Source organism: Lepus europaeus, chromosome 11 (assembly GCF_033115175.1).
Source record: "Lepus europaeus isolate LE1 chromosome 11, mLepTim1.pri, whole genome shotgun sequence".
NCBI classification, from domain to species: domain Eukaryota; kingdom Metazoa; phylum Chordata; class Mammalia; order Lagomorpha; family Leporidae; genus Lepus; species Lepus europaeus.
In genome coordinates, this window is record NC_084837.1 from 50,139,311 (window position 1) to 50,157,831 (window position 18,521).

The window sequence follows — 18,521 nt, forward strand, 5'->3', positions numbered from 1 at the left end:
GCACGTGCAAACGACCCGCCCCCGCTGAGAGTTTGCCATTCGGCCCGCGCCAGCCCCTCGCGTCTCTCCCACGGCCCACACTCCCCTTTCGAGACGGGGGCCGAGTGGCGAAGGCCGTGAGATTACGGGAGACGATCCGAGCGAGGGAGGAGGCCCGGCGAGTCCGGCTGCCGCACGGGAAGGGGCCGGGCCGCCTCGTTGGGGAAGTGGGAGGGGGCCGTGGCGCCGGGAGGGAAGCGCCTGGCGCCCGGGGCACTGGAGCCACTAGTGCAGGGCAAGCGTGACTCCGCATCCCAGACCCCCGGGCTCCCTCGCGAGTCCTAGCCCACTCGGCGGCTGCAGCGGGGCGGGCAGCGAGTTCGGGAGAGAGGGGGAACACGCGGCTGCTTGGCGTCAACGGCAAGTCGTGTCCCGCCCGGTGGTGAGGCTTTTGCTGGGGCACGTCCACAGTCTGGGGCTGAGGGAGGAGAGGAGGGCTGGGGCTGGGGTCCCCTCACCTCCCGCCAGGAGCGGGCTGGGAACCGGACGCGATGGCGGCGCGCGCGGGGAGACGTGGCTAGGAGCAGGTGGGAGAGGCGCGCGCCGTGGGGCCTGCGGGGCTGCGGGACCTCACTCGGCGCGGGCCCTCCCCAGGCCGCGGCCACCATGGCGCGCCTCTTCAGCCCCCGGCCGCCCCCCAGCGACGACCTCTTTTACGAGACCTACTACAGCCTGAGCCAACAGTACCCGCTACTGCTGCTGCTGCTGGGGATCGTGCTGTGCGCGCTCGTGGCGCTGCTCGCCGTCGCCTGGGCCAGCGGCAGGGTGAGCCGGGCTGCCGCTGCGGGGTGCCGGGAGGGTCACCGCCTAGGGGGTGTTGGGGGGGGGGCTGAGATGTAGGGGAGCGGTGGCCTTCTTTTCGATGTCTGCTCTTTGCTGGGGACCAGAAACGAAGCGTTGAGCCTTGCTCCTCACTGCGGTGACCCTGGCCACGTCCCTGTGTCCTCGGCAGGGAGGGAGCTGGGTCCAGGATGCTGAGCGCTTCTCTGTGGGGTCGGACAGACCTGGTGAGCCTCCGCGGTCTGCTGGATCTACAATAAATCCAACACCGGATTTTCCAGATTTCCAGAGGGGAAATTCTACTCAGGGCCCCGGGGGAATTCATTTCCTGGCTTTCTCTCCCTATTAGGGGATGTGGGGCAGTTGTACCCAGACTCCCAGAAGGCGCCCTCCATCCCGCTCCCATTGAGTCCCAAAATAAACCCCCTTTCAGTTTATCTTTGGGGAGGAAGGGGCTCATCCCTTCCATATCTGGAGACATCTTGCTCCTGGCTCTCTCCTTCCCTCCATCCCCCGTGTAGACAAGGTGGGGAAATCCCTGGGCGTAGTCCTCACCTTGCTGGTCCACCCCAAAGTCCGGGAAGAGGTAGGGACGAAGGGCGGGCACAGCAGTGGGACTTATAAGCCGAGGAGCTGAGGCAGGTGGCAAGGTTGCAGCCTTGGCGGCCCGGAAAGTGCGGGGCGCCCCCTGCTGCCCGAGCGCTACTTTGCACCATGCGCGAAGCCCTGAGCTGCCTGGATGCAGAACCGCGCGAGTGAACGGGCCGGATTTGGAGACATTCGTTCCTCAGTAGATTCTTGTGAGCTAGGGTCCTCCACTTGCTTGGGGACCCCAGACTGGTACTGTGGTTCCCATCTGACAGATAAGAAGTCAGGCCCAGAAAAGTCATGGATGCACAAATAGTCACTGTGGGATCCAAGCCACTCTGGATAGAAGTCCCAGGTTCGGGGGCGGGTATAGGTTGAACCACAGGAGCCTGGCGACTCTGCAGATAAAACAGCAAGGGGTCGGCCATCCCATATGGTTCGACCTCATATGAACCACAAGCGGAAGTGCCCTGCTTCCTTTTCGTACTGGATTTGAGACACTTTTCAAAACTGGCCTGAGCGGCTACCTGCTCTTCTTCCAGCCAGCTCCCGCTGCAGGAGCTTCCCCCCACCCCCACCCCCCACGGCCCCGCGCCCTCATCTGGCCTCCCTCACTCCCTCCCCGCAGGAGCTGATCGCAGACCCGAGCTTCCTAAGCACCGTGCTGTGCGCGCTGGGCGGCTTCTCGCTGCTGCTGGGCCTGGCTTCCCGTGAGCAGCGACTGCAGCGCTGGACGCGCGCCCTGTCCGGCCTCGTGTGGGCCGCGATGCTAGCGCTCGGCCACGGCTTCCTGTTCACAGGGGGCGTGGTGAGCGCCTGGGACCAGGTGAGAGGGCAGGCAGACCAGGGGGTGGGATCGGAACGCAGCAGCCTCAAACCCCCGCCCAGGTCAGGAGCAGCGCAACGCAGGCCTTAGGCTTCCTGCGCCCGGTCCCCAGGTGTCCTTTTTCCTCTTCGTCATCTTCACGGTGTATGCCATGCTGCCCTTGGGGATGAGGGACGCCGTCGCCGCAGGCCTGGCCTCTTCGCTCTCGCACCTGCTGGTCCTAGGGCTGTACCTTGGGCCGCAGCCGGATTCGCGGCCGGCGCTGCTGCCGCAGGTGAGCACGCGCTGGGCCCTCCTCAGAGCGGCTCCTGCGGGAGTTTGCCGAGCTGTGCTTCAAGGCAGGGCGCAAAGCTGGGAGCAGGATACCAGCACAGACAGCCCGGCTCGTGCCCTCGTGAAGCAGGGCTACCTAGCCCAGAAAGTTCTAGGCCAATGGGGTAGGGACTTATGGCTTGCTCAGGGATGCGGGGAGGAGCGGGGCGACAATGTGGATGATTGGATGATGGAGCCTACAAAGAGCATTGCAGGTTTAATCAGAACTTGAATGGTTTTGTGCAGCAGGAGCGGGGAGGGGATTGAGAAGGGGGGAAGGCGTTGGGGTGGGGGGGGGGCAGGGGGAGAGGACGGCCCCAGGCAGAAGAAAAGTCCGTGCAAAAGTCTCTAGACTTAAGAGGCCATGTTAGCACAGCAGCCAAGGGTATGGAGGACGGGCACCCTTGTCCCGTAATACTTAGGATCCTCGCTGGGGAGCCGCCTCCCCCCCAACTCCAGCTACCTCCATAGACACCCCCATCCCCTCCGGTCCGGCGCCCTCTGTGACTGGCGCTCACCCGCAGCTTGCAGCCAACGCAGTGCTCTTCGTGTGTGGGAACGCGGTGGGGGTGTACCACAAAGCGCTGATGGAGCGTGCCCTGCGCGCCACCTTCCGCGAGGCGCTCAGCTCCCTGCAGTCGCGCCGGCGGCTGGACACCGAGAAGAAGCACCAGGTCAGCCGATGTGGGAGGCGCGGGTGCGAGCGGTGCTGCAGGGGGATGCTCGGATCCCACAGCCGAGTGCCTGAGCAGCTCGCTTGCCTTCTACCGTCCGTTCTCCTTTGTCGCCCACCGTGGGACGTGGTGGAGGGGTTCAAACAGACTGAAATTTACAAAAGAAGTTCTAAAGAATGTTACCGAGTGAAGAACTCGAATTCAGGCTTCCTACCGGGAGATCGGTCCCCAACAGGGATACAGACAGGACTGGGGGCTGGAGAAGCACCCACAGAGTGCACCTGGGGGGGGGGGGCTCCTGGCTTCAGAATACAGGAGGGGTGGGCTCATAGTCACCTCCTCCAGGAACACCTGCTGTTGTCCATCCTTCCTGCCTACCTGGCCAGGGAGATGAAGGCAGAGATCATGGCTCGGCTGCAGGCTGGACAGGGGTCCCGGCCAGAGAGCACCAACAACTTCCACAGCCTCTATGTCAAGAGGCACCAGGGAGTCAGGTATGAGGAAGGACAGCTTGGGGGGTGGGGGAGGCGGTGGGCAGAGACCCAGCCCCACTGACTGTGTGCCTTGTGCAGCGTGCTGTATGCTGACATCGTGGGCTTCACCAGGCTGGCCAGTGAGTGTTCCCCCAAGGAGCTGGTGCTCATGCTCAACGAGCTCTTTGGAAAATTCGACCAGATCGCCAAGGTCAGGCCTCCCCGGCCACCCACAGACCCTCAGACACCCCAGCCGGGGAGCCCCTTCTGAGGGAAACTCCCTCCTTGAAAGACCCCAGTCCCACCTCAGAGTCAGGGTGGGCTCCCAGTCACTCCAACAGAAGCAGCAACCCTCTCAAACATGCCAGTCCTGCTGCTGTCCCTAACTCAGACCTCCACAGACGTCCCAACCACAGGGCCCTGGTGGTGGTGGGGGGTGCCTCTGGACCCTGCAGCTATATCTAGGGAGGCTTTCAGAGGCTCTAACCTAGGAAGGCCACTCTGAGAGAGACTGCTGCCCCAGGCGGCCCCAGCCCTGCACTTGTCAGCCCCCGGGCTGCCTCCAAGCAACTTTTTTTTTTTTTTTTTTTTTTTTGACAGGCAGAGTGGATAGTGAGAGAGAGAGACAGAGAGAAAGGTCTTCCTTTTTGCCATTGGTTCACCCTCCAATGGCTGCTGCGGCCGGCGCATCTCGCTGATCCGAAGCCAGGAGCCAGGTGCTTCTCCTGGTCTCCCATGGGGTGCAGGGCCCAAGCACTTGGGCCATCCTCCACTGCCTTCCCGGGCCATAGCAGAGAGCTGGCCTGGAAGAGGGGCAACCGGGGTAGAATCCGGTGCCCAACCGGGACTAGAACCCGGTGTGCCAGCGCCGCAAGGCGGAGGATTAGCTTGTTAAGCCACGGCACCGGCCCCAAGCAACCTATTTTAGCCCTCCCCCCAGCAACCCTTTCATCTTGAGACCACGTGCATGACCCAAATCTAGGTACCCCCTACACGCGCCCAGACTGGGGAGAGCCGCAGACGTGCCTCCTGAGAAAGACATCTGCACGGGAGACCTCAGTCAAGTTCAGGGAGACCCTGGGCGTGCTCAGTCCCAGAAGTCTTCCAGACCACCGCCCTCCCCGCTTCCTCTAACCAGTGTCCTCTCCACACACGCACCCCTACTCCCAGGAGCACGAATGCATGCGGATCAAGATCCTAGGGGACTGCTACTACTGTGTCTCCGGGCTGCCAGTCTCCCTGCCGGACCACGCTGTCAACTGCGTACGCATGGGGCTGGACATGTGCCGGGCCATCAGGTCAGCTGAGGCGGGACAAGGGATGGATGTGGGAGGGGCAGGAAGCAGGTGGAAGTCCTTGAGGGAAAGGGGTGTGGCCTTGGTGGGTAGGGCTGGAGGCCTGACTCACCGTGGTCCCCGCCTTCCCTGCCCCACCCCACACTGTGCTCAGGAAACTGCGGGCAGCCACTGGTGTGGACATCAACATGCGTGTGGGCGTGCACTCGGGCAGCGTGCTTTGCGGAGTCATCGGCCTGCAGAAGTGGCAGTACGATGTCTGGTCCCATGATGTCACACTGGCCAACCACATGGAGGCAGGCGGCGTGCCAGGGTGAGGCCGGGGGCCCCAGGCAGCTGCAGCAGGAAGCAAACCAGGCACTGCCAAGCACTGCCAACCTTTCCTACGTCCTTCACAGGAGCACAATCCGTACAGGGCTCAGGGAGATGCGGGGGCACAGGGAGGGGTGCTGGGAGGCACTCCGAGGCACAGGACCCTTCTTTAAGCCCTCGGTCCAGAAGCGATCTTTGGGAGAAGTGAGACGTTTGGAGGCCCTTCCTGCTCACTTCCACCACCCCCTCCTTCCAGACGAGTGCACATCACGGGGGCCACGCTGGCTCTGCTGGCCGGGGCTTATGCCGTGGAAGACGCAGCCATGGAACACCGGGACCCGTACCTTCGAGAGCTAGGGGAGCCCACCTACCTGGTCATTGATCCCCGGGTAAAGTCCAGCCTGGATCCCTTGTGCTGGCCCACAGGAGCCACCATAGTCAGCAGGCCTGGTCTCTCTTCCCATGCTGGAGAGGGGTTCCTGGGTCCCAGTGCGGGGAGGGGCTGAGGGAGGGGACAAGCCTCCGTGTAAGCGGTGTGGGAAGAATCGATGAATGCCTGACCTCACCAAAAGCCCTCATGTGCTGCAGGCCGAGGAGGAGGACGAGAAGGGCACAGCAGGAGGGTTGCTGTCCTCTCTCGAGGGCCACGAGCTGCTGCGTCCGTCTCTGCTGATGACCCGCTACCTGGAGTCGTGGGGTGCAGCCAAGCCTTTTGCCCACCTGAGCCACATAGACAGCCCTGTGTGCACCTCCACCCCTCTCCCGGTATGTGCTGCCCCACTAGGAGCCCTGCTTAGGGAAACTTCACTTCACTGTCTTCTTTAGGCTCTGCCCCCACCACCAATGAGTCACAGGATCGTGTGTGACATCTCAAGGTCATGAACTGTGTAGTTGCCTCAGTCATGAGTTCAGGCCCTTCCTTCCAGAGAAAGAGCAAAGATAACTGCCCTGCAGGCTCAGCTCAGAGAAGATGCTAGATCGTGGACACCATGTCTGGTGTTCCCCAGCCTCCCCTCGGGAGAGCCCCCCGCCCTGGCTGGATGAGAGCAGCAGACCCCACTCAACTCTGCTCTCCGTGCTGCACACACATCCCACCAGGAGATGTCTCTGTTTCACTCAGGCTCTACAACCGCACACTCCCGTCTTCAGTTCCCAATGGGGACCAATGAGTCACTGTACACGGATAAAATGAGGAGACAGTAAAAATTCACACGCGGCCTTGAAGAAGGCAGCCATGCTGAGCAGGCAGGGGCTGTGACCTTGTCTAGGTAAAGCCAGGGCAGGGCCCGGGGGTACCTACTGCCTTCCAGATGGAGGAGGAACCTGGGTCTCCCCTGCCTGCTGGCTCCAGGGATTGATGTTCACTGAGGGCTGCCAGACCCCGTCATGCAGGGACTCAGGTCCTGTCCCCAAAAACAGGCACCAGGATCAAGTCCTGTCCCCTTGGCCTGCTCTCCCCTATCTGATTCAGTCTTGCTGGCTACCTTCCTGCAGATGGCCCCAGAATCTCCTCTACTGGGCAGACCTGGTTGGCCTTCCTCTGTTCCATCCTCCTCCTCTTCCACCCAGCAGGCAATGCAACCAAAGATCAGTGGACAGCAGGGAGTAGGGAGCAGGGGCAGTGGTGGGTTAGGGAAGCACTTAATTCTAAGCCTGAAAATGGGGCTGGCAAGAGAGCAGAAGGGGTTGGCTGGCAGGTGGGAGAGGAAGGAAGAGGGCAAGGCCCAGCTAACTATTGCAGGAGGGGGTCTCCGGGGTGGGGGTGGAGTCATGTGTGAGATTTACAAGAAAGCCAGGTGACCCTGGGTGCCGTTCCCATGGGAGGAATGGCGGCCAGAGGCCACGCTAGAGCTCCTACCACCCTCCACTGCTGCACAGGCTAGCAAGTACTGGGGGTGAGGAGCAGGAATCCCTTGTTCAAGGGCATCTCTTGGGGCAGGGCCTCACCAGCCCAGATTTCACCTCACAGCCCCTGGAGTCCCCTGGGCTTGGCCAAAGGCTCGAACTCCCGAGGCTCACCATCAGTTCACTCTCCAACAGCGGAATTTGGAGCACTGGGCAATGCTGGTGCACTCATTTAGTGCTCAGCCATTGATCCTTTCCAGGTCTTTGAGCACCCACGCTATGGAAGGTGCTGGGCTAGTTCTTGAGAGAATAGAAAAGCACAGGATGTTGTTTTCCCTGCCTTCAGATACCTTACAGCATTGGGGTGGAGGGCAGGTTGTGGTTTGGAAGATGTTAGATCCAGGCATGGATGCATAGGCTCATACCCAGAACATACCATTCCCCGCCCCCAGCACTCCCTCCCCTTCTTCCTTTCCCATATACCAGGTCTTAGTTTGGTGGATGATGTGACCCTGTGACCCCACCTCCTTCACATGAACCAAAGAGAACAGGGATGAATGGGCGCCATATTTCTTATCCTGGATATGAAACTTCTTTCCCTCTGGGTTGCTTGGTTTGCCTGCTCATTTCATGCCTCTGCAGCCACTGTGCCTCCCTCTTGGTGAAGAAGAGAGTGGCTGTCATCAGGCTTATTTCCCCTCCTCATCCCCCTTCCTTCTTACCTACCCTTACCACGTCCCAGCTCAACTCTGCATTGTCACTTGGGTTTATTATTTTTTTTAAAGAATTATTTTATTTATTTGACAGAGTTACAGAGAGACATAGAACCAGAGAGAGAGAAAGGTCTTTCATTCTACTGGTTCACTCCCCCTAATGACCACAACATCCAGAGCTGAGCTGATCAGGAGCCAGGGGCTTCTTCCGGGTCCCCTATGTGGGTGCAAGGGCCCAAGGATTTGGGCCATCCTCCACTGCTTTCCCAGGCCATAGCAGAGAACTGTATCAGAAATGGAACAGCCGGGACTCAAACTGGTACCCATATGGGATGCCAGCACTGCAGATGGGGGCCTTAACCTGCTGTGCCACAGCGCCGGCCCCGTCATTTTGGGTTTAACCCAGTGGTGTTTGGGGCATCCAAGGGTGATGAGAGTCCTACCCTTGGAATCTGTGCAGTCTGTAGGGAAAGTACGACACAGAGAAAGCCACTCCCATCTATAGAAGATGAAGGGCAAGACCAGAGTGAACCAACGGATGGAAGACCTCTCTCCATAGTTCTACCTTAAAAAATTAGATAACTAAAAAGTGGAGGAAAAAGAAAAGAAAACATAAGAGAAAGGGCTGCCCAGTTAATTGATGGAAACTATGAGGAACGAAGTGTTACAGACCTGGGGGTCTAAAGAGTCAGAGGAACCTTTAAGGAGGAAATGTGGGGGGAGCGATTGGTGGGGAGAGAGAGAAGTCACGGGAACAGGGGAACCAGCCAGGTCAGATGTCCAGGGTCAAGGACATGTGTCAGGCATGGGGTGCCCTACAGAGGTAGCACCATCTCCCCCTCCCCCACCTGTGTTCTCCCAACAGGAGAAGGCCTTGGCTTCCTTCAGCCCCCAGTGGAGCCTGGACCGGTAGGAGGTCTGAGTGTCATGGACAGTGGGGCTGTCTGGGCAACCTTCCTCTGTCCTCCCTGACGCGGCGGCTGCTTTGCCAGATGCTTTGGAGGATCTCCATGCTGACAGGCTTGGCTGTCACTGTGCAGGAGCCGTACCCCCCGGGGCCTAGACGATGAGCTGGACACCGGGGATGCCAAGTTTTTCCAGGTCATCGAACAGCTCAACTCTCAGAAGTACGGAAAGCAGAGGGGCTGGGAGGGATGGAAGCTCTGAGCTCGTCCGGTAGAGCAGGGGTGGAGCTCCTCCCTAGAGGGGTGTAAGGGGCTGCCATGGACAGAAGCCTCAGCTGACCGCCCCCTCCTGCCCTCGCCCCACCCTGCCATGCCCTGCCCATCCCTCTGGGGTGCTTACTGTCTCTGACCTCTCACCAGACAGTGGAGGCAGTCGAAGGACTTCAACCCACTGACGCTCTACTTCAGAGAGAAGGAGATGGAGAAGGAGGTGGGCTGGGGTGGAGGACACCAAAGAATTTCCCAACATGGCCCTGGGAAAAGATTAGACCCTGGGTCCCCAGCTCTGCTCCCTTGTGATTCTGGGGTTGAAGGGTTTGTGCCTCTCTCGGAAAGGAACGTCACCCCATAGATTGAGTTATTGGATGGTGGGAGGGGACAGAAGGGCAGCTGCTTGGAGAACTTGAGCTGGGGAGGGGGGGGGAGTGAGGCTGGGAAGCCACCTCTTGCCTGGGTTTGGTGCCTTCAAGGTGACAGACGCACTGTGCCTGTCTCCACCCCATCCCCTGCCTCCCTTCCAGTACCGTCTCTCCGCACTCCCTGCCTTCAAGTACTATGCAGCCTGCACCTTCCTGGTTTTTCTCTCCAACTTCATCATCCAGATGCTGGTGACAGACAGGTGAGGGCCCCTGACCCCTGCCTAGGGGACATTTGCACAGGAGAGGTGAGGACTTGTTCAAAACTCAGCCAGGTTAACGAGCTGTGGCCGAAAGGCCCAGAGAGCGAGCTGATGCGAGCTGAGCCACTCCTGTGAGCTCCTGTCCCCTTCCAGGATTGTCCCTTCTTGGTTGGTTTCTGTTCCTCTACGTCACTCCCTAGACCCTCCACCCTTTCCAAGTCTTCAGGACTTTGGGTCTTTGGTCAGACTGGATCCTGGGGCCACCCCCCTCCTGCCCCCTCCCGCACCCCGCCTCCCACCCAGCTCCCACAGCACTCACCCAGCACACAGTGTGCTACAAGGCCTCCCTCTTGTCTCCTTTGAGGCCCCCAGCTCTGGCCATCACCTACAGCATCACCTTCCTCCTCTTCTTCCTCCTGCTCTTCATCTGCTTCTCAGAGCACCTGACGGTGAGGTGGGCTGAGGGGCGGGAATGGGGACCTGGCCCGAAGAAGGCCCCCAGCCTCCTGACTCCTGACTCCTGCTCCTCCCACAGAAGTGTGTCCTGAAGGGCCCCAAGATGCTGCACTGGCTGCCCGCACTGTCCGGCCTGGTGGCCACACGCCCTGGACTGCGAGTGGCCCTGGGCACCGCCACCATTCTCCTCGTCTTCATCATGGCCATTACCAGCCTGGTGAGGGCAGAAGGGCGCTCCCTGCACCCCCATCAGGGCATGTGGGACCTGCCAGGGTCTGCCAGGGGACAGCTTGGGTTTGGAGGGCAGCTGCACTAAGGCCTGGAGATGCTGGAAATGTTGTGCAAGTGTGAGGAGAAACGTTACAGTGCCTCCCCAAGTCCACTCTCTGGGAGTTGATAACACTGCTGGGCCTCTCTCCTGTCATTTTCCATGTAGGCAGCTCTTTATTACTTAGCTCACTTGGCTGATTTTTCTCAGACCTTAGAACCATTCCTAGAATTCTATCCCTGGAAGGCACCTAGCACTCATCCCCTAGCCAAGTTCTAGAAAAGGAAGCTAAGGCCCAGAGAGGTTAAGTGGCTGGCGAGAGCTCACACAGCAGGTCCTTGGCAGATGAGTATTTAGGACACCCCGTCACACACACACAGATTCTGCCCGCGGTGAGGATGCTGGTGCTGAGGCCCCTTGCCACTTGGAGCTAGCACAACCCACCCTGGATGGAGGATGTCTGGATTGGGTGGAGGAGTCTGGCCCTGGCTTACCCCCGGGTCAGTCGAGACCCAGCACAGGTCTTGTCTCCTCTGCAGTTCTTCCTACCAGCCTCGCTGGACTGTCCACCCTGGGCTCCCAATGTGTCCTCCGCGGCTTTCAACCTCTCCTGGCAGCTCCCTGGGTCCCTGCCTCTCATCAGCGTCCCAGTAAGTGTTCCTCAATCACCTCCTGCAGGCCCACACTCAGAAACCCCCTCCATGCCGTGTGTGTGTGTGTGTGTGTGTGATAGAGAGAGAGGCCGCCTGGCCCCCGGGCAGGCCCTGGGAGGGACCGGACAGGAGCCCGCGGGCGTCCCTGGCCACTGCCCAGGGCAGGTGCACGCCTGAGCTCCTTGCCTGGTGCCGTAGTACTCCATGCACTGCTGCGTGCTGGGCTTCCTGTCCTGCTCCCTCTTTCTGCACATGAGCTTCGAACTCAAGCTGCTGCTGCTGCTGCTCTGGCTCGTGGCCTCCTGCTCCCTCTTCCTGCACTCCCACGCCTGGCTGTCCGACTGCCTCATCGCCCGCCTCTACGTGGGACCCTTGGACTCCAGGTGCGCATGGCTGCCGGACAGGCCCTCAGGGACAGGGCTGAGACAAGACACAGCGGAGCTGGGCTTGCCTCACTCACCTGCGGCACCTACAGGGCAGAAGCGGAGGGAGGCTGAGAGCGTTGTGGGTGCTGGGGGCAGGGAGGGGGCCAGCGAGAAGGGACAGAGAGAGGGGCAACCCCGTTCTGTGGCCTCCACAGGCCGGGGGTGCTGAAGGAGCCCAAGCTGATGGGAGCCATCTCCTTCTTCATCTTCTTCTTCACCCTCCTTGTCCTGGCTCGGCAGGTGAGTCACCCAGCTCAGTGCCCTGCTCCCCAGGGCCTCCTTATGAGTGGTGAGGCTGGGGTCCCCATATTTGGGACTTGGTCGCTCTCATCTTCAGGATTGAGCCCAAGTGGCCATTGGAAGCTTCTAGGCGAGCATTCCTGCTACCTTTCTCCTTCACTGCCCAAAGGGGGCGCCCTCGAGTTCTCGCCTCCCTCTTTCTGCCATCTCCGGTCTGGGAAAGCCCATGCTTCCAGTTCTGCACACCCTAGTCTGCATCCGGTGTCAAGGCGGTCTCTCTGCAAAGACAGTTGCACCCTTTGCCTTTTCTCTAAACTCGAGGCGGCGGGGTCGGGGTGGGGATGAGTGCTCAGGAGCTGGGGCTTCCCCCGGCCCCTGGTGACCTTCCCCAGAATGAGTATTACTGCCGCCTGGACTTCCTGTGGAAGAAGAAGCTGAGGCAAGAGCGCGAGGAGACAGAGATGATGGAGAATCTGACCCGGCTGCTCCTGGAGAACGTGCTCCCTGCACACGTGGCCCCCGAGTTCATTGGCCAGAAACGGCGCAACGAGGTGAGTCCGAGCCCAGACGCCACAGGGACCAACTATGCGTCGGGGTCCTCAGCTCATCCTCTCTGCACCCGGTGGGACAGGAGGTTGCCCCAGCCTTTGCCCTCGACAAAGACTTATTTATTTGAAAGGCAGAGTTCCAGAGAGAAGGAAAGACAGAAAAGAGAGAGATCTTCCATCTACTGATTCACCACCCCCCAGAGGCTGCAGATGGCCAGGGCTGAGCCAGGCTGGAGCCAGGAGCCAGGAGCCAGGAACTAGGAACTTCTTCCAGGCCCGAGCACCTGGGCCATCTTCCACTGCTTTCCCAGGCACGTTAGCAGGGAGCTGGATCGGAAGTGGAGCAGCCTGGACACAAACCAGGGCCCATATGGGATGCTGGTCTCGCAGGTGGGGGCTTTCCACAATGCCAGCCCCAAGGAGTGTCTTTTCTAACTCACAGCTACTCCATAGCTTTCAGATGCTTAGTCGTGTGTTGATGGGAGTTGTCTGGAGGATACAGGCCACCTGTCTGTCTAGACCTGCACTATACAATATGGTAGCTACTAGCCATGTAGCCACTGAAGTTACTTACAACAAATTCAGTTCCTCAGTGGCGCTAGCCACATTTCCGGTGCTCAGCAGCCACATTCGGCTGGTGGCCACCAAATTAGGAGGTGCATTTATGAAGTATTTCCACCATCACAGAGCTTCCTATTGATACTGCTGTAGATCCTCAGCAATCTTGCTCCAGTCAAGCCATCAGCAAGTTACCCATGTGTTTGGACCACCTCATTTGTACCACCCCTACCTGGCCTTTTTTATTATAGAAATGTCCTCCACTACGCTGAGGGATGTCAGAAGAAACAACTCAGGGGCTGTGCACAGCCTTCTAACCCAACTGCCTACTCGGGTCTCAAGACCAGTAGTTCTGGAGCCACAGCTGTGGTATAGTAGGTTAAACCAATGCCTGCGGCACTGCAGTTCAAGTCCCGGCTGCTCCACTTCAGGTCCAGCTCTCTGCTATGGCCAGGGAAAGCAGTGCTCATACCCTGTGGGAGACCCAGAAGAAGCTCCTGGGTCCTGGCTTCAGATTGGCCCAGATTCTGCCATTGAGGCCAGTTAGGGAGTGAACCAGCAGGTGGAAGATCTCTCTCTCTCTCTGCTTCTCAAATTAATAAATAAATCTTTTTTTAAAAAAACCTATAGTTCTTTCTGTTTCTCCTGGTTTCTTCTCTTACAGACACAGGGAATCTTTTCACTATCCTGTTTCTGTCTTCACATTGGCTGCCAGGAAGCTCAGAGCCAAGATCTAGGACTAAGAAGGCTTTATTGGCATCCATCATGTGAACCAACCTCACCACATCTCATCCCATCCTCATCATCTTACTCTTGTTCTCCTTCTGCCCCGTATTCACTGTTGTTGCCTGGTTTTATCTCTGTGAGCTGACTCTGTGAGCTGCTCTGTGAGCAATCAGAAAGGATATAAAAATAATTCCCAATTGTAGCTGTGACTCCTTTCACGGGGCTGTGAGGCGTTCCTGGCCCTGACCTCTGTCTCCCCTAGAATTACAATGAGACCCAATGCTTGACTGCTGAGCCACATCCCTGGGGTAACCTGGCCCTGCTCTCCTCTCCCCTTCCCAGTGGCTCCTGAGTGGGGGACCGGGAGTGTGGAGACCAGAAGAGGGGCCCCATGCAGCCCCAGAAAGGGGGAGATGGGCGCACACCCCTCACCCCGGCCTCCTGCCCCCAGGACCTCTACCACCAGTCCTACGAGTGTGTTTGTGTCCTCTTCGCCTCCATCCCAGACTTTAAGGAGTTCTACTCGGAATCCAACATCAACCACGAAGGGCTCGAGTGTCTGCGGCTCCTAAATGAGATCATTGCTGATTTCGATGAGGTGACAAATCTGAGGGTCCCCCAGATCCATGGCCTGCAGTCTAGAGCTCCCCTGTAGTCCCTCCCTTCACCCTCCACTTTGCTGTTCTGGCCTATCCTCCCTTCCCTAGCACTCCCTCTCCTCCTCTGATGCCCCGGCTATACCCATCGCCAACACTCTCCTTCCTGCAACCATTCCCAAACCCACAGCCTGGCCCTTTAGCCCCCAGAAACCTGGTGCTGGGCTTCAGGGAGAGGGGAGGGCAGGAGCAAGAGACTGAGGTACAGCCTCTTCTCTGGACAGCTGCTCTCCAAGCCCAAGTTCAGCGGGGTGGAGAAGATCAAAACCATCGGCAGCACCTACATGGCAGCCACAGGCTTAAATGCCACCTCTGGCCAGGATGCACAACAGGTCCAGCCACAGGTACGGCGATGCTTCCTTGCCTGCCCGCCCTCCTCTGGGCTCTCATTGGTGGGCCCATAGTGGGACTTAAATGCCTGTCCATCATGGGCTCATCCTCGTGGGCAGGCCCACTGCCAGGATGCTGAGCGAAGCTGCAGCCACCTTGGCACCATGGTGGAATTTGCAGTGGCCCTGGGGTCTAAGCTGGACGTCATCAACAAGCACTCGTTCAACAACTTCCGCCTGCGTGTGGGTAAGGGCCTCCCTTGCTGGAGCAGTCTGGTGCCTCCTCACCGTTCTAAGCTCTTCCCGCTCCAAGTCCTCAACTGCTCTCTAGCTCACCCCCTGTCCAGACTCACTCCCGGGGACGGGCATGAGGCTGATGGGCCAGGAGCTATGGGGCTCATATTCCCTCTCCTAAGCCACACTCCTCCCTCACCAGAGACCACACCAGGCCTCTCCTTCCTCCCACTTCCTTCCCTCCTCCCTCCTTGAAGCTGCCCCCACCAAGACCCCTGTTCACCACATCCTTTGTCAGGGCTGAACCACGGACCAGTAGTGGCTGGAGTCATTGGGGCCCAGAAGCCACAATACGACATCTGGGGCAACACGGTGAACGTGGCCAGCCGCATGGAGAGCACCGGAGTCCTGGGCAAAATCCAGGTGAGGGCGCCCCTGCTGGCGGCCTAGTTGCAGGGGGGATGAGGAGAGGCCCACTCCCATGCTTACTCATCATCCCCCAATTGCAGGTGACTGAGGAGACAGCCCAGGCCCTGCAGTCGCTGGGCTACACCTGCTGCATTCGGGGCATCATCAAGGTCAAAGGCAAAGGGCAGCTGCGCACCTACTTCCTGAACACGGACTTGACTCGAACTGGGCCTCCCTCAGCCACCCTGGGCTGAGACGCCTCCTCCAGGATCTTCCACGAAAAGGCTCTGAGACATCTGAAGCCAGCTGCTGATAGAGCTGGAGGCAGCCTCCTCCTTACCTGCCAGCAGGGCGGTTTTTTCCCCAGGCCAAACTGAGCATGCTGGAGAGCAATTCTTTTTCACGAGCTCAAGAGAGATCGGCCTCAGTCTCGCTACCAGCCTGCTTCCACTCTTCTGTACACCTTGGAAGCATAAAGAATTTTAGCCACATAACTTAAAAGTCTGTCCTCTGCTGCGCCCCACCCACAAACATCGGAAGGAATCTCCAAGGAAATATCAGTTCACCTTTATTCATGCAGCAAACGCCAAAGAAGCACCTATCATATGCTTGCGATGAAGAAGAGACAAGGGGCGGAGGAATAGCTCGGGTGCCCCGTCCCCCCAAGTTGTACCTGCTGTCCTCAGATTGGCCAGCCACGCTTTGCAGTAAGGAGCTGTGGGCAATGTGGGTGTGCTGTCCTCGGGTCACCGGATGGCCTCCTTCCTTGCTTTGCAGCCTTCTGCATAGATGCTGACACTTCTATGTGTCTTGAAGCACGGGGATGTTTCGTTTTCACCTGCTCCTATTTTGGAGGTCCATGGGAGGCAGTTTAATAACCAAGTTGTGTTGCAGATGTTGTACGTGGATTTTTTATGTTGGTCTCCTAGTTGCTTTTTCTTTTCTTCTTCTTCTTCTTCTTTTTTTTTTTTTTTTTTTTGGTTCCCCTCTAACAGGAAAGCTCCCAAAAGTACACTGCTGTCACCGCTACCGCCTCTTCCTAAAATGCCAGCATGGGCTGGGCCGAAGCTCTCCTAGACAAGAACAGGAAGCAAGGGCTCATCCCTGTCACTTTCAGAAATCTCTGTCTCCTAGCGGTGACAATGGCCACAGCGGGTGCCAGGGTTTGTCCTGGGGCTGGGCAGATGCTCTTGTGCCGAGTTCTAGGCGCTGAGATCTGATGAGCGCTTCTCCAGAACGCAGAGGGTCAGGCAGGAAGCTGGATGGAGACCCGTGCGGCTGCAGGCTGAGGGACGCTGCACACAGCGCTCTTTTCTCACAAGGCCTCGGGTCACGGGGGTCTTGGACATGAGTCCACTTGAGTGGTCCTGGACAGTCTGCTTTAGGCTCTCTAGACTTTTTCCAAGTGTGATCCACAGACCTCTGCCCTCAGATTCATGTAGGGGCGGGCGCCGGGGGGAGGGAACTGGATTGTTTTGTCTGTGGGTCCTTTCCAAACCTGAATCATGGGGAGGTTGGGACTCTTGAGAGCGATTAGTTCAGGCACCAGGAACAGCCCAGTGCCCCCTCACGCACACACATATGCCCCACCCCAAGGGTTGAGTTCGTTTTCAGGGGGCCGCTGCCAGGCCAGAGCGTGCCCTCCCCCCAGCCCCCTGTGCAGGCACAACATTAGCCGGGCTTGCGGGGGTGGTGGGCAACCCGCCAGTTCCCCAGCTCCGTTCACTCCAGAGGATTAGTGGACACGGTGAGGCTCTCGGCGGGGCCAGGCTCCGGGGAGGCTGGGGTGCCCCTCACAGTGTGGCCCAGGGAGCCCCCGCGGCGGGAACTGGACACCTCAGAGCCTGTGGCCTCCAGCAACTTGGCGACAAAGCCCACGCCAGCCCTGCGCAGCAGGCTGCCGCCGGCGCACGCGTACAGCACGGGGTTCACGCTGCTGCTCAAGAAGGCGAGCGTGATGAGCACGTTACGTGCAAGCAACAGCCGCTGGCCCGTGGGTCCCGCCCAGGCGGGCTGACCCATCAGCGCCCGGGCCGCCTCAACCACGTTCACCACGTGGTAGGGCAGCCAGAAGGCGGCGAAGGCCAAGATGATGAGCACCACCAGGCGGCCGGTGCGGCGGCTGCGGCGGAAGCGCCGGGCCTGCAGACGGCGCCCGATGTCCGAGTAGCTGGCCACCACGGCCAGGAAGGGCAGCAGGAAGCCCGTGAGGGCCTCGAAGAGCAGGTGGAAGACCCTGTGGTTTTTGCTGGTGTACAGCGGGAAGCAGACAAGGCTCCTGTTGTCCCGTCCCGGGACCACCTTGCGGTACACGAAGACCGGCGTGGCCAGCAGAAAGGACAACACCCAGATGCCTGCCAGCACCCGCAGGACGATCGCCTTGGTGCGCAGCTTCTGGGACAGAAAGGGGCGGGCCACGGCCAGAGAGCGGTCCAGACTCATGGCCGTGATGAGCAGGACACTGGCATACATGCTGACTCCGCAGATGTAGTAGAACAGGCCGCAGCCGGCCTGGCCAAAGCGCCAGGTGCCCCGGGCCACGTAGTGCAGGAAGAAGGGAGCCGTGAGCAGGACGGCCAGGTCGGCCAGGGCCAGGTTCAACACCAGCAGGGCAGTGACGGAGCGCTTCTGCATCCTTCTCAGGATGCTCCACACCACAAAGCTGTTGCCAGGCAGCCCCACAACCAGTGCTGCGGACAGCAGGATGATCGACAGCAGAGAGATGAAGGCAGAAGCCCCCGAGGAGGAGGCCAGCGGGGAGGTAGTGTTCATGGCCATGGCGGGGACCTGGAGGGTGAGGGTGGACACGCGCATGAGGGCAGGAGCATTTCCTGTCACCCTGGACACCGTCGCCTGAGAACTTTGATCTGCCTCCAAGGGGAGCAGCAGCAGAGGCACCTCGGCCACCTTCTGCCCCCACCCCCGGGTTGCTGCTGACTTATCCTGCCTGGAAAGGACCTGATTCCGCAGAAAACTAACTGCTGAACTGGGCCACGGGGCCCCTTCCTGCCTACAGACCCATTGCAAAACATACAGTGACAGCGGCAGCAGCCCTTCAGCTTCCTTCTCTTAGGGAGACCCTGAAACACAGACCCAGATACTTTCCTCGCCAGGGCTGCGCCCCTGGCAGGCTAGCTCCTGTGTCCACTGCCAGTACCCTAGCCCCTCAACCCCGGTAACTTCCCCCAGTCACCTGCTCACACTTCCCAAAGAGGCCCCGGGTCCCCCAGGAACCACAGTGCCCAGGGAACGAAGGCAAATGCTCCCAATTGCTTTGCCACTGCCGGGCTTTTCTTGGGAGACTGCTTTGTACTCGTGGCTGTGTGCATCCCCTCCCTCCCCCTCCCCTCCCCACACCTA

The 18,521-nt window shown here is 59.4% G+C and overlaps 2 protein-coding genes across 2 annotated transcripts; one reads left to right on the top strand and one right to left on the bottom strand.

Moving 5' to 3' along the window:
• Window positions 1-353: 353 nt before the first annotated feature.
• Window positions 354-16,071, top strand: ADCY4 (adenylate cyclase 4). The gene is made up of 26 exons (XM_062204631.1): window positions 354-421; window positions 634-804; window positions 2,036-2,233; window positions 2,346-2,507; window positions 3,070-3,219; window positions 3,565-3,713; window positions 3,792-3,903; window positions 4,863-4,990; window positions 5,142-5,300; window positions 5,556-5,688; window positions 5,888-6,064; window positions 8,723-8,766; window positions 8,898-8,984; window positions 9,183-9,252; window positions 9,563-9,660; window positions 10,025-10,109; window positions 10,196-10,333; window positions 10,924-11,034; window positions 11,236-11,420; window positions 11,618-11,702; window positions 12,095-12,253; window positions 13,986-14,132; window positions 14,415-14,534; window positions 14,640-14,766; window positions 15,052-15,176; window positions 15,263-16,071. The coding sequence occupies exons 2-26, from the start codon at window positions 646-648 to the stop codon at window positions 15,413-15,415; spliced, it is 3,261 nt and encodes a 1,086-aa protein (XP_062060615.1). The 5' UTR covers window positions 354-421; window positions 634-645; the 3' UTR covers window positions 15,416-16,071.
• A 701-nt stretch (window positions 16,072-16,772) lies between these two features.
• LTB4R (leukotriene B4 receptor) lies at window positions 16,773-17,972 on the bottom strand. Its single transcript, XM_062204632.1, has one exon. It carries the CDS (start codon window positions 17,937-17,939, stop codon window positions 16,884-16,886), a length of 1,056 nt encoding a protein of 351 aa, XP_062060616.1. The 5' UTR covers window positions 17,940-17,972; the 3' UTR covers window positions 16,773-16,883.
• Window positions 17,973-18,521: the final 549 nt, after the last annotated feature.

Bases quoted from the DNA above. Each gene is read 5' to 3' on its own strand.
- LTB4R (XM_062204632.1), bottom strand. From the start codon at position 17,939: ATGGCCATGAACACTACCTCCCCGCTGGCCTCCTCCTCGGGGGCTTCT.
- ADCY4 (XM_062204631.1), top strand. From the start codon at position 646: ATGGCGCGCCTCTTCAGCCCCCGGCCGCCCCCCAGCGACGACCTCTTT. The intron at 2,234-2,345 runs GTGAGAGGGCAG...CCCGGTCCCCAG, and splicing joins TGGTGAGCGCCTGGGACCAG to GTGTCCTTTTTCCTCTTCGT. The intron at 12,254-13,985 runs GTGAGTCCGAGC...TCCTGCCCCCAG, and splicing joins GCCAGAAACGGCGCAACGAG to GACCTCTACCACCAGTCCTA.